The 15,083-nt window shown below is 42.8% G+C and overlaps 1 protein-coding gene across 1 annotated transcript; it reads right to left on the bottom strand.

Moving 5' to 3' along the window:
* Positions 1-5,970: 5,970 nt before the first annotated feature.
* On the bottom strand, positions 5,971-13,366 carry LOC146188030 (uncharacterized). The gene is made up of 3 exons (XM_084603610.1): positions 13,035-13,366; positions 11,155-11,452; positions 5,971-7,915 (listed from the first exon to the last, which is right to left on the bottom strand). Exons 1-3 carry the CDS (start codon positions 13,063-13,065, stop codon positions 6,949-6,951), a joined length of 1,296 nt encoding a protein of 431 aa, XP_084459736.1. The 5' UTR covers positions 13,066-13,366; the 3' UTR covers positions 5,971-6,948.
* Positions 13,367-15,083: the final 1,717 nt, after the last annotated feature.

Here is a 15,083-nt window from a genome sequence, read left to right as displayed (position 1 = left end):
TTCCCATGAAGAGGTAGTGGGGTGGTGGAGCATACTTGTTTGTCGGTCAGGGATAACTTCAGAATGTGTCGAAGCCGGGGAAAAGGCACCAATTTAAATTAACAAACTGCTAATTAGTACATGTACAAGGTGCAGCGTCCTGTCCTTGATTTCAGCTATCCTTTTTCATTGGCCATGAGACGCCGGTTAATATTGTACAACAATGGTTGCCACACTCACTAGTTGAGGCTGCTGCTGCCCCAGGAGTGTAGCCACATTCAAGAGCATCTTTTTGCAGAAAAGCCTGGAACAGTTTAGTGGTACGGGCAATTTGTGCACTTTCAGAATACTTGCAAAAAGTACCGCACTGGAATACCGCGCCATCAAAAATCACTTACTCCAAGATCGTCATTCTTTATTGCTCACCCTTCAGGGTCCGTATTCCAAGTTAGTGACAGTTTCAATAAGGACACAAACTGAATACTGACCCAGGCTATGCTGATCTTGCACACCATGCAGGACTGGAAGCAAGTTCATCCAAAAGCAAACTCTGAGATTCAAACTACATTAACAAGGTCCCAAGTAGTTGCTACTATTTGTGAAGATTGTCTTGCGCTTGCCCAATGGCAATGCTGCTAGCGCAACAGGTATCTGAGATAAATGATAAACACACAAATAGTATAAGACTTCAAGTAATGCATGACACCCCATTTAAGCACACACAGTGTAACTTAGAGAGTTTCCTGAAAGTTTGTGAAAGAATGCATGATTCCATTTAGCATGACCACCACTACTGTAAATCATCAAAGCAGCACAAAAGATTATAGGCATAATTTTAATTAGGTCCCAAAACTGATGAGTCTGATAAGTTGGATGTCATATTTGTACGCCCAGACGAAAATACTGCTGCCAAGATTACTGCTCTGATGCAGATTAAAATTCGACAGCCTTTACAATCCCACTGCAGTCAAAGCTTTAGGGCAGCAAAACCGATGCACTGGAGCCCATGCCTCATCTTAGGCGCCATCCCACAATTCAAGGTTTGGGTGTCATGGAATACTATGGAAGAAACCTCGCAATTAAGGCGTCACTTGCGTTGTAGCTCAAGGTGCCCCTCTTCATCCATTTCCCAAAGCAATAAAAAAAAAATTATTTCTATGGACAGCAATCTTTATATGAATTCTTAACTAACTTTTGATGCATTTTGACATTGTTGCATAATCAGTAAACAAGTGTAGAAAAAATGAGGGGCTTTGCTATCAGCTAGTTGTAAGGGAGCCATTGACACAAAGGAAAGCATAAAGGGTATATATAATACTCTTTTTTGTGTTGATAAATGTCAAGTAATAATATATTTCTGAATATAATTGATTCGTAAGTAGATGAAAAACAACCACGTCACCGGTGGGAACCAAACTCACGGCCTTCATATTTGGCTGCTGGTCTTCTATCAACTGAGCTACTGTAATATCTGTTCAATCTGCTACTTTCTTAGTTATCTTTGCTGCATGCAACCTGTCCTTGAGAGGGCCAGTGCCACCCTCATCTACAGCAGCAGATGTGGGACGGATCACAACTAGCTGTCACGAGGAATGTGATTAACAATTCGGGTGCTTTGCGCATTTACATTACCTATAACGTCAGGAACACCATCATTTGTCCTTCTACTTTCAAATACATCCATGACTACACTATCAATCAACAAAAAAAGAAATAATAATGTCCACTATGCTTCCCTACTTCTCAGTGACTGTTGGCTCCCTGATATGTAATGCTGCATAATGTTATTTCCTGCTTGTATGAGCAAACCTCTGTTTCAGAAAGCTTTGGACATGATTAATTTATTGATTGAATATTTAGGAGAATCCCTCAAGGTGGAGTAGATTTAATAAGGAAGTAATTATTCACTGGCATCAACCCAAGCGCAGCCATGCGGCTGCAAAGGAAAGCTATACAGCTTCCTCAGAAAATTCGTAGTTAAAGAAAATATCGTCCTGGTCTGCAGATCGAACCCGGGACCATCGCCTTTCAGGGGCAGTCGCTCTACCAACTGCACTAACCAGGAAAGTCAGCAGGTCAGATGGTAGGGCGAGAGCGAGTGCATCAATAACTCGAAGTGGGAATGGTGTTGATTGAATATTGAGGGAAATCCCCCTTTGTATTCGTTCCGTCATCAGACAACCTCATGCGGCAGAAGCCCATTATGTGGCTTATTTTATTTTTTTTAACCAACATTTTTTAACCCCCACCCAAAAAAAATTCATGTTCCAAACAGCACAAAAAAAAAAGTGCCTGCCAAATTTTCAGCAAACAATGAAATGTCAAACCCCCATTTATTTATGACACACATAGCTCAACAAATATACAACAGAACATGTGTTTCAAATGTAAGCTATTTAAATTGCAACCGATCTCAGCGTCAAACACAAGAAACTGGGGAAGTATTCGGCCATTGGGAGCAGGAAACTTATTTCGACAAACCAACTAATTTGGTAGGCTTCTCATAACACCCTGCTTGTTAATTAAACTTTTCTCGAAACGGTGACACTGTGGGAGCAGAGTGGGTAGCCTCTGATTCCCAGTGGCATTCATACTGCTTTAAATGCTGTAAAAGACAGATGCGCAATTATGTACGACAAACAGCTGGAAAGTTCTGGGACTGACAAGGAAAGATATTTGACATCAGGCTACAACATCACACTACTTTCAACATAGTGCATCTGCGCTTGAATACACTTTTTTTCCACTGATGCAGCAACTTTTCCAATGCATTAGCGAAAAATAATTAATGTTCTTGGGTCTAGTCTATAGTCTAGTCACTCGATCACATCATCCTCGACATCATCATTACTCGGAAAATACGTGCCTATAAGGTGTGCCTTCATAACAGTAAACAGATGGCAACCTGAAGGTGGACATATAGGGGAATACAGCAACTGTTAGACGAGCTTGAAGATGTAGGTGTGAAGTTGCTGCTGCACTTGGTGGGGCACGGTGCATTGCCATGTGGAAGCAGGACACAGTGTTCTAATTTGCATCCAACTCAAGACCTTTTGCTGCAGGCACTGTAACAGCTGCAAGTAACAGACAGCATTAATGGTTTCTCTTTTCGGTACGGAATCAGTGCAGATAATTTTCTGCGAATCACAAAAAACTGATGTCAATATTTTTTAATGTGAAAGGCTGGCATGGAGCATTCTTCAGCCATTCCTTTGTGCTTTTGCTGCCAGGAATGCTCTTCTGTGTCGGACATATTTATTCTAGGCCACAAACCTGCTCACGACATCCTCATAGCTCGATTCCGGCCAGATATTTCCAGCCAACCCTAGTCTACCTGATCCAGTTGAAATAATTAGAGGGTGCACATTGTAATGATAGTATACATTTGTGCCTTAGCATGTTAATCCTTTGACACAAATAGGGAAAGCATTAACTCTTAAAATAAAATACCTCACAAAGAAAATTTCTGCAGAAAGTTAAAAACAAAAATGCACATGGGTGCTGTGCCATGAAATTTCAAACACAGCTACGTACTCAAAAATGTGCAATGACTCAAGAACGAGTCGAACACTTACCAGGCACTATATATATATATATATATATTTTTAAAGCTTTTTAGAAAATTCATATAAGCTCAAGAATCAGGCACAGGCAACGTTGTATTCTTGAGATAGGCACACATTGTCTTCATACTCCTATTTCAGTCCCTTTTTTTTACCAAAAAGAAAAGAGTGTACAGACTTTTCTCTGCACTGCCGTCCAAATCGTACATTCAAGAAACATTTAAAATTTTGTGGTAGTTACCATGGCAGCCTACATACCACATAAAATAGCTGTGTCATTTATACAAAGGGCATTTCTTGATTTGCTTCTGCAATAAGTTGTGTTAGTGTCTACATGAATGCAAGATAAAAGGAAGAGTTTTTTTGTTTTTTTTCACAACTTCAGGTACTGGAATTGACTGAGTTTCTTTTCTTCATAAGCACATGCTGTGGTACTATACATGGTGCAGCATTCTTTTTACATGAAGCAATGATATGATAATCGCCCAGGATGGAGGAAGCTGATCAAGGCCGCTGACCCCAAACTGGGATAAAGCGTCGCTGATAATGATGAATGATACGGCAATTTTTGCATAGGTCCCTGAAAGCAAAGGATTTTATACCTCGGTTAAGTACATAACAGCTAACATACCGGAGTAGTTATGGGCAAAAGTCAGCGGGACGCCGATTTTCAGAAAACAATTTCCGCTATCAGCTCAGTAGACAGTCAGCTTGTATTTGTTCTAGTGAACTGAGCAGTCTTATTGTGCTTTTAAGCTTACATTGAGCTGGACTGACCACACAGAAATCAAACATTTTTTTTTCATGAACCAGACTCCAACAAACTTGTCCACAAGTGTACTGTTAGTGTTGGTATTCATTTGTATACTGCACAGATTAACAGTCCAGTGCCTAACACATATGCCTTGCAGGTTGCCTTGCCAGTGTCACCATGGTGTGCAGTTAGGAATACCCACCAGAAAGCAACTTTTGTTACTGGAAGTAACACTAGGAACAGCTGAACTTAAACTACTCTGTGACTCACTCTGAGAGAGAACCAGTAAAATGTTCTGTTAACAATGAAACAAACTATTTTAACCCAAATAATTACTATTTCAGTATTTTCACCTCAGTAGCTGTGCGCTAGAAATATGAGCAAATGTAAGCAGTTTATATGCAGCACAGTTAAGCTGGCAGAGCCCTAAATGAATCTAAATATTCGTCGTTTTTAACAACGAGCAAGCCACACTATTAAAGTGCTCTTTTTTTTTTTTTTTTTTTGTTCTCAACGCAGACAAAAATAAACTCCTTAGCGGAGCAAGGCGAGTGTAGTACATCCATCATGTTAATGACACGTTTGCTACTGCAACAAGTCTCCATTGTGTGTCTGGCGTGCACACAAGGCTACCAATGTCAACCAACAGCCCACAAGCGGAGGCTCTGTTTTTAGGAGATTGCCCACCAAAGGATGGCAATAGAATAAGAAAGATCAGTGCCCCTGCAGCAGCAGTGGCTAGACACCACGAAGTTGGGAACTAATAATGCTAGGTAGCAGACTCCGCTACCAAACTGAGCTTTACCATCCTGGAGCTCTACCCCAAAGTAACGCTGCTAATAAAAAGAGCCTACAAACGAACTGAGCGTCACCACAAAATAAAAAGGTCTCGCCTCTTACATGTTCTCAAAACAAGTAGCCGAACTAGAAGCACTGCCTAGCCACGAAATCTGGTGGACTGATTTAAAGCACAAAACACTATTTAAAAGATCTATAGATAAGGCATGCTTTTTGACTCTTCTTCCACATGGCCAAGCAGTCAACTATGCACATACTTTGGGCTGAAAAAACTTTGTTGCACTTATCATGCCCCAAAAAAGCATGTCTGCAACTGCAGCTTTTGTTTTTCATGTCTGTTCAAGACTTTCAATTAAGCACAAGTTCAATCTTAACTGCAAGAGTACTCTCCTTTTGCAAGGCTTGCAGCATCAAAGCATGTCTTCCTTGAGATTCTCAATGTTGCATTCGAGCTCCTATTCTGGTATTAATGGGTAAGGAATTTCCATGAGCTGTGCAGATGGGTTTCTTTGTGCTCCTGCCTTCACATGTAAACATGAACATGAATCGCATGGGAGTTCGTCATTCACTTGGTTTTCAACATATTCTTTATGCAAGGTCCCACGTAAATGTATAATGTAACCATGCCTTTTTGTTTTTCATTCTACATAAACAAAAATATTAGCGCAAGTCTACTTTTTTGCCACCTCCTTGTGTAATGCCCAACCTAGAGCAATTCAGGATCTTAAAAGCGATTATAATGATGACACCTCCCAGATTTTCTTTAGGAACAATAGCAGTTCCTGGTAGTTCAGCAGCATGTACCTTTCTCTAGTTCATGGCTTAGGAAACTATCAAAATCTGAAGCTTGTTGGCTTCAAAACAAGCTACAGAAAGTGCATATGTGTGCATATACACAAACGTGAACAGTTTTTTATTGAGTGCATAAACCACTACTTATGGATAATAATTAAGATGTACAATGCAGTCTTGTCTAACAACATATGCTACAAAGGTAAAACTGCATCATCAATGTGACAACGAAATTGTTACAGTTTAAACGAAACAATTGGTCCTGGCTGTTAAAAGCTGATCACGAAGGGCAGCAAGGCAGAACAAAATGAACAGAAAAGGCTAATTACAAAGCAAGTTATATCACACAAAAGATGAAGGCATAAAAACCGAATGACACTAAACTGGGCTAGCATGACAATGCTTTGTCATTCTCAACTAGCCCCCAGCAAGCTCACTACATCCCCCACATTGAAATCGTAGCTGCTCTGCTGTTGAAGAAATAATGAACAGTGACTAGGACAACAAGGAAAATCAAATGTTGCAGCTCAACGCCGCATGTTCTTTTTGGTACAAAGGCATCATGTTATCATGTTCCCGCCCATATCCCTGTCACATACGATTTGGCTTTGCCAATGATTACCGAGAATCACCTCAAGCCCCATCCAAAGCTTGCCTTGTGACAGCATCAGCTTACAGGAGGCCAGTCCAGCTTGTCCAGTGGGCCTGGACATTGCCATTGGAGTCCTGGAATATCCTCCATTTAGGGCAGTAACTGACAAACTGAATCATTCTCCTTCTCTTTTTGTTCAACATGTCAGACAATGTTTAATTAAAGAAGGGAAATGGAAAGGGCACAAAAATGAAAAAAACACAAAATGGAGGTGACAAGAATGCCAATGCACAGAGGAAACAGCCACACACGGAGAGTTCTCAAGTTCCACCAGCGGAGCACAGAGCTTTCCAATATGCACATCTCTGAACAATGTGCTCTGCCCATCCTCACCACAAAAAAAAAAGGAAAGAAAGAAAGAAAAGAAGCACAACAAACTCAAAGGGTGTGAAAGCACTTGAGGTCAGCACTCACAGCTTCCCGAGTTCTGTAAAAAGTTCCTTCAAGTTTTCGACAGTCATGATCTTTTTCACACCCATTGCCACCTCTTGCTCGCCCACAAACACGTGCACCACCAAACGCTTATCGAGGACTACCTTCTTGCATCTGTTTTGATCAGGTGAATTATTCCAGACCAAGTGCAGCTCATCATTCTCTAGCCTGGAGTCCCAGTGCATGTCGGGGACCACCCATGGAAGCTCTTCTTCGATGTCTTCAAGTGTGAGCTCATATGCATCATCATCTACACCACCAGCACTTTCGATCCACTCTGCCCCATTTGCCGCTGCAGAAGATTCAACGACATAGGAGGTTCCAATGGTATATCCTTTAGCCATAATGCTTCCCTTACTGACTTCTTCATCATCATTAATCACAGCTTCCTCTGATGTGAGATCAATAAAAACTTCAGTTTTTGGCTCACGCAGGGAAGAGTTCGAGGAAGTCGCGCTGGATGAGACTGTCCCCAACTTTGGAGTCAAATTTGAACTGGACTGGCCAGGGTTCCCAGAAGCTTTTGATGCCGAGGTCGAGGGAGTGATCCCCACCGTCACAATATTAGGCTGTGTGTGAGTAGGTGTGGACTGCTTCGGAGTGCTCACACTGCCTGAAAGTGAATTCCTTGCGCGGTTATATTTGGAATTACTGGTAAAAATAGAAGTCCCCCCAGTGGCCTTGGCCGAGGGAACGGCATCTTTCAGCAGACCCAGCAGGCGCTGCTGACGTTTCACAAACTTGGAGCTGTCAAAATGACGGAAGCAGACACGTGGACTGTGTGGTCGATTGCCATCGAGGTCGATGGGAAGCTCCTGGATCCAAAGCTCCCGTGTCTCATTCTCCTCGGGCAGGGGGAACAGCCACAAGCCGTCCAGGTTGCTCAGGCCACCCGATGAGCAGTCCTTCACGCAGCAGACATACTTGACCCCTTGGTCAGTGGGCCTGCATCACAAGGGGGGAAAGATATATTCAATCACAGCATTTTGGTTGCATGGGAATTATTTGATATCCGACCACGCAATGTCACTCAGTCACTAAACTAAAAGAGACATGAAACATCTGCAGTCTAATACAAGTTTAGGTGAATAAAGTACCTCTGCTCACCTGGCAGTGACACGGACAAGCCCGTAGAAAGTATATATGCTCAGTGGTTATTGCTAATATCTCCATCAGCCTGTACGCAATCACTCCAACACAAAGACCTCTCTTTCTGAACTTTAAAAAGCAAGCTATGGTTCAAAGACAGCTCTGCTCACATGGTGCAGGTGCGGCTCAGCTGATGACAGTGACTGGATGAAGTGCTGGTTGTATTCGGAGCGCTGATATAATCAGCTGCACGGCTCAAGGGTTATTTAATTCACTGATGAAACCACAAGTTGGGCTACTCTCGTAATAGTAGGTATTTATGAAAAGTTTAAATCCCAATGGTACACAAGATGAAGGCGTTTGGATAATAGATTGTGCCATGCCACTGAATATCTCCAATGTTCGTGGGTGTCCATTACACAAATACTTCTCGCTGCTTCAGAGTTAAGCATGCAGCATCACTGCACAAAGTATAAAAAATTGCTGCAAGATCAACTTTTTATCGTTATTCTCCTTGGCTCAGGTGCTACGGCATGTTTCACTGCACTCAGCAGTGCCCTTGCATGTAAATTTTGCACAAAACATGGCATTGGGAATACGGTGCAATGCAAGCTGGACCTTTCAATGTGGTAGCATTAGAAGTTTTAACATGTTAAAGGCCCCTTTTCCAAAAAAGTTGGCATCAGTGATGTGAGTGAAAAGTCACACGTGTGATTCTGGCAGGTGATAAGTAAGGAAGGTGACATAGCCAGGAGCTGACTGGTTGTCGGGTGTCATCTCAAGTTTGCCCTCTCAAGATCGGAAAGCACTTTTGGATCCTCGCTGCCCGAAGACCATGCAGGCACGACTGTATGGCTTGGTTGAAGTGGAGTTTTATATTAGGCACACTTTCATATAATGCGATACTTTTGGTAATGAATATGTGTAGGATAGCAGAAAGCACAAATTAAGAGATAAGTGATTAAGTGAATACCAAAGGGCATGTCTACAAACAAGATCCGCAAACAGGGCCGACAAATGGGAGCCATTAATGCTGTCGCATCATACCCTTAATGCCATTTGCAATAAGCTTTCGCTTTGCCCAAAAATGCCTGTTATTGTGATCGATGAACCCTACAACTGATCGTAACGATTCAAAATCTGTGTAGTAGACGATGCAGGCACTGGCGGCGTGCTTCGGAGTTGGGCAACATTCCAAATATGATGGAGAAACAGCACTCCAACGCTGTTGCTCAAGCTGGGCCCATTGCCGGTGAACATATTGCTGATGGCATGCGTTTCTCTTTCCACTTTAACTCCTACCTTCCTCCCTACCCTTACGGCGCGGTTCAGGTATCCACAGAAACAAGTGTGACATATACTGCGCCTTTCCCTTCCTGTGAACCAATTATATGCGGTAATGAGCTGAAGGCTGAAGCTTATTGCAATTGCAAAGTCTTATTTTTGCCGCGAATGCCATACTAAAATGCTGTGCAGTCAAAAGGCACGAACACACACAGCATGCAAAAATGCACATGCTGTATGAGCGTCTCTGAAGTGCAGAAAACATAGTGCTAAATAAATTACAAGTTTGCACTGATGGTTGGCATTCATTTGCAGTGATGTAAATTTGTTCAATCCGCGTTTGCCTATCTCAGAATACCCAAATATAACACATGCCCAATGGCAGAGCTTTTTACAGGCAGCACAAAATGCCACAACTGGTGCCAGAGGGTCCGATTGCGCCCGTCTCGACATCATTTCCGGCTCTTAGCAATGTACAGCTTCAGTTCCAACACCACCAGTTTTTGCGTGCGATTAGCTTCAATTACAAATGCAAAATTTTTGAGTACTTTCTCCTGACATACTGCTAGAAAAGTCTCCTTTTACGAAGAAAAAATTCTGTTGCAGTCGAAGTTTAAGTCAGAGCTTCCGCTTAATATTTTTTTTCTCTAGAAGCTCAATTTAGTGCTCACATAGGAAATACAGCTACTCCTCACATTTCAAGCAGTGGTGGCTCAATGAAACATGTTAAAATAAACTTTTCAAGACATTATAGAAATGCCAATGCAAGAACTTTGCTGGATAGCCATTAAATTTTAGCAAAATGACACTTTAATAGTAAAACTCGTTGCCCGCAGATTTTTTATTTTTTTTTCAGAATAAGACTAAAAATGCCACTCTACAGTGTAGTTATGATGAGGGTCACTGTCATTCCCAAGGTAAAGAAAAATGCCTGGAGTGCTTATCAAAGATATAACAGCAGTATCATATTAATATTCAAATGATTCGTCACATACTCCTAACATCAAAAAAAAAGCAAAACAATGAAATTCTTTAAAGAAGTTCAATATAGTTCTTAGATATTAAATATTGAATGTGGTTGCATGTAGACATAACAGAGTTCTTGGCCATTCTCTAGAGTTTCTTCTGCCGCTCCACGGCATCGTATCACAGCAAAGAAGTTGTAGATAATTCGTGCAGGACTAACGCATTTAGAGACTCCTTTTTTTCCGTGTACTATTTGTGAAAGAAATGCATCACCCGCCATTGCTGTTGATTGTCCAACAATTTCCTCATTCCTCTATGCACTTGAGCATAAATCATGTTAAATGTGCCTCTCCACCACAAATGACCTTTATCATGTAAATATTCTGTGTTTTGCTCTGATTTATCCTTCAGTGTCTACAGTATCTTGTTTTCTGTTTTTGCTTTTGTCAACTTATATTGTCCACTCCTGCCTAAGGCCTGATAACAGGGCTGGCAGTGCCTGTAAATAAATAAATAAAATAAATGCCAATATTTTGAGTGTCCTTGCTATATTGAAACCAGCACATGGCCTCTATGAGGGTGAGTACCACACAAACTCTTAACCCTTCCCTGCATTTACAATAACATTATTTAAAGTATTACAATCAGGTTGCATTAGAGAGCAGAAAATACAATCTATTAAAGAAAGGTTGTATGTTACTTTCTTTTGCAATGAAAATAGCCTCAATGCACATAAAGAACAAATAGTATGGCCAAGAGGTCCCCTTGCAAGCAAATAAATGATGTTTAATATTGACTTTATTGTCCCTTTAAATTGCGCTGGTTTTGAGTACCAAATAACTTACGTATGTTGCATGATGTCTTGGCCCACAGTACTGAAGCCTGGCTTGTAAATGGTGAATGTGCTTCCAGTAGTAGGTGTAGGCACTGGCAGCTTAGGCACCTCAACTGTCTTCCTTACTGACTGCACAGAGTCATTGGAACTGTCTGAATATTCAGATGGCCGCAGCCTCTTTGCCGCAACACGAGGAAGTTTAGGAGTCGTGTCAGCCTCTAATTCGAAGTCTGGGTCGTCTGGGTCATCATCCGGGTCAGAGAAGTCACTCAAGATTTCGCTGATTGCATCTTGCGACAGCCGTCTCACTGCAATCAATATAATTGGGAAAATGTTCATCAGCAATGTCTCCAAAAATTGCTTTAAGATGGGTTTCAAAAAATAAAAGGGAAAATATATAAAGATATATATAATTCACATAAATACAAAAATTTGGTTTAGTTATGGGTTTTAACATCCCAAAGTGACTCAGGCTATGATAGACGTCACAGTGGAGGGCTCCGGAAATTTCGAACACCTGGGATTCTTTAACATGCACTGAGATCGCATAGCACATGAGCGCCTTGCTTTTTGTCTCCATCGAAAAGCGGCTGCCACAGCCAAGATTCGATTAACCACTGCACCACCGCGGTGGAAAAAATAAAAAAATTATATATAAGTGTAAGACGAAAAGGATAAGCCATGCTCAATTGAGATACTAAAAAAGGTGCAGCTAGGTTTTGTTAAGGTAGCTCCTTAAAGTGGTGCACTGACCACACTGTGGTGCTCTCAAGTGTTAGAGCTATCTAGTGTTTTTTGCTCTTTCTATAGTGTTTTCTTGCTCCTTCTATTTCATGCACACAATTTCCCATCAGTCAGCTCCCAGTGGGCTGCACTTAATTCAATTACACTACGTTTACATGCGACAATATTGTTCCCTTGGAAAGATGAGAGATATGTGGCTAACATGCATGAAGACCACCACAAGTACAGCCCACATACAGTATTTGTCTTTTTGGACAGCAAGCTACTTCAAGCAAAGGACATATGTCACATCCTTTGGTTGCAGGTGACATATGTCATTTGCTTGCAGTCACTGACTGCTCAAAATGCATTGCAATTTTTCAGGACATTGCACGGTGTACACAACAGACCGTAGGAGCACTTTGTTTGCTGAAAGACTACTATGACAAAATGAAAAATCGGTCACCGACGACTGTTTTCATGGAAAAATGTCACATGGCCTTTTGTAGCCTATTAGAGCCGACTGCATGGTGAATTTTGCACAGGAAAATTTTCCGCCTGTGGCAGAATAGTCATCATCTTTCGATAGTCAGCCCGCAAGGCATGCAGTGAACACAATGTATATGCTAGCACTGTATTCGAAAACGCAAATGGCAAATTAAGCATTTCCCAATAATATCACTCTCAAGTGGCATATATCCACTGCACTTTCGCGCTTAGAGGCATACTCCGCGCGCATGCATATGCGACAAAAAGCTCTCAAGTCATATCACGCGTCATCTTCGTAACACGCGTACTAAATTCGCAGAACTGATGCATTTGGTTATATACATGTCGAGTGCAAAATAAAAGTAAAATTATTACAGCGCGTTCGTTGCTGCCGCATTCACGGCGAGCACACATGCTCATATCATCACCGATGCTTGTATAACAGCCCTATTTCAATAATTATTCGCAGCGGCTCGCGATCGACTGCTCCTCACAGAGTGCCAGCCAGTCACATGGGTACAATGAAGGCCTACGAACTGATACCGCGGCACCGAGACGCGCAAAGGCCTACATGGCGCGCCTACCGCAACTTCACCCGCGTCCAAGCATTCCATTATCTTGTTTCAGGCAAGCAGGCTTTCGCGGCGCGTTAGTTGTTTGTAAATAATGATTTCATACCACACTTCCGGTGGGGCCTTGAAGATGCCATCAGGAACCGCAAATCCAGGAGCGTACGCAAGTACTGCACGAACACTACACAAAAAACAAATGCACAGGCGCTGAGTGACTCAACCTCAACTCCCCAGCAAATGATGACTACCGACGCTGTTCAGCCGGTTTAGAAACGAAGCAAATTCAACAAACTATATGACAAAGTTCGGTCCATGGCACAGTCACGTAACAGTAAACGCTGGCGTAAGCGTTACAGTGAGCGCCGGACGGCAAAACTGGCAAAACGGAGCGCAATAAACAGAGACATGGAGAAATAGTAGTGAGTAGTGAGCTGAACCCGCGAGGCTCCGCCCACTTTCCCCATGACGGCTGATGGGTACGATGGGTACCTAGGTTGGGCTGTTTGGCTCAGTCAGAGATTTCCCCAGCCGCCCCTGCTTTTTGTGCTTGTTGTATTTTGGTTAATAACGGGCCCATAGAGTTAATACAAAAGTCTTTGTATTAACTCTATGATCGGGTCTATTCAAAAGTACATAAAATTAATGTTTAAAATTTTATTTTCTTATTTGAGTTATTTTTTGACAAAATATTTTATGCCTGCTATATTTATGCATCCATTAACGCAGCAGTAATGCGTTCACCACGTGACCACATCCCTTGAGCAAGGCCCGTAGTGCATAGAGTTTCTTACCAAGGAACTCTATGCCGTAATGGAAGCATACAACAAACCTTGGTTGGGGACATCCAGAAAGCCAGGGAACATAACCAGACTATAGTGCTTAGAATATACTAAGGTCAATGTACAACTGGTCGCGCAACTCGGAAGAAAACGCGTGCAGCTGCCTACTGCCAGCGGCATCAACTCGATGATGAGGGCTCCTGCGAACTGTGAGGCAAATTACTAACGCACAGAAAATAAGATCTGCCAGAACTCCAAAGAACTAGAAAGTAAACATAATATTCGCGCTCAGGAATGAATGCAGTTTTTGTTTCTTGCGTAAAAAAAAAACGTGTCACGTTTTTAATAATATTTAAACTTGTTTCTAACGGCCTCTCTCGGCCACTTATTATCCGCTGCGTAGTTGCAGGGGTGTGAAACTCCCTATACCTCCCAGCGGCCACGAATTACAGACGCTAGCGCCAAACTCCCCATTATAGGATTATAGCGGGCGGGGGCGCGTAAAAAATGGACTTGACGGGGGAGGCCGTATAGCGGACTGGTCCAAAAAAACGGTGCGCTGAAGGGGGTGTCGGTAGGCTGCTTCAAGCAGCGCGGGTCGCGCGCTCGCGTGCGCCCGCGCCCGGGAAAACGCTCTGCCCGTGGATTTTCTACCGCATCATCGTTCTGCCGCGGCGCGACCATGCGACCGGCTCGCGGCAGGAACAGTGTGATGGAAAGTTAAAGTTAAATTGGTTCACAGGAAGGGAAAGGCGCAGTAACTGTCACACTTGCTCTGTGGACACCCGAACCGCGCCGTAGGGGAAGGGAGGAAGGTGGGAATGAAAGTGGAAAGAGAGAAAGAGGAGCCGTAGTGGAGGGCTACGGAGTAATTTCGACCACCTGGGGATCTTTAACGTGCGCTGACATCGCACAGCACACGACGCCTCTTCGTTTCGCCTCCATCGAAACGCAGCCGCCGCGGTCGGGTTCGAACCCGGGAACTCCGGCACAGTAGTCGGGCGTCTTACCACTGCACCACCCCGGCGGGGCATGTGATGGAAAGAAAAACCACAAACATAGCGCTTTCGAGGGCGCAGGCGCTCGCGAGCAAGCGTACCCGACCGCAGCAAGAAATAGCACAGAGAACAGCAGATATCGTTTCTCTTTTTTATTAACTGCACGTGAAACAGAAAATGAAAAGATGCGACAAGGTATCCCTCACACATGCGCACTTTACATAGCTAACAGTTTACAGTAGTGTTATGCGTTCTGCGCTAACATTGTAATCTTGCATTCTTGCTTTATCACTACAAAAGAACCCAGCTTGCCGGCACTGCTTCTGTCAGCATGTGTACAGTTGATATGAAATTAAATAAATGATGCACATATTCATT

Source organism: Amblyomma maculatum, chromosome 5 (genome assembly GCF_055883805.1).
Source record: "Amblyomma maculatum isolate TAMU_Amacu chromosome 5, ASM5588380v1, whole genome shotgun sequence".
NCBI lineage: Eukaryota > Metazoa > Arthropoda > Arachnida > Ixodida > Ixodidae > Amblyomma > Amblyomma maculatum.
The sequence above is the reverse complement of the archived record's forward strand: the minus strand, read 5'-3'. Positions and strand labels throughout refer to the sequence as shown.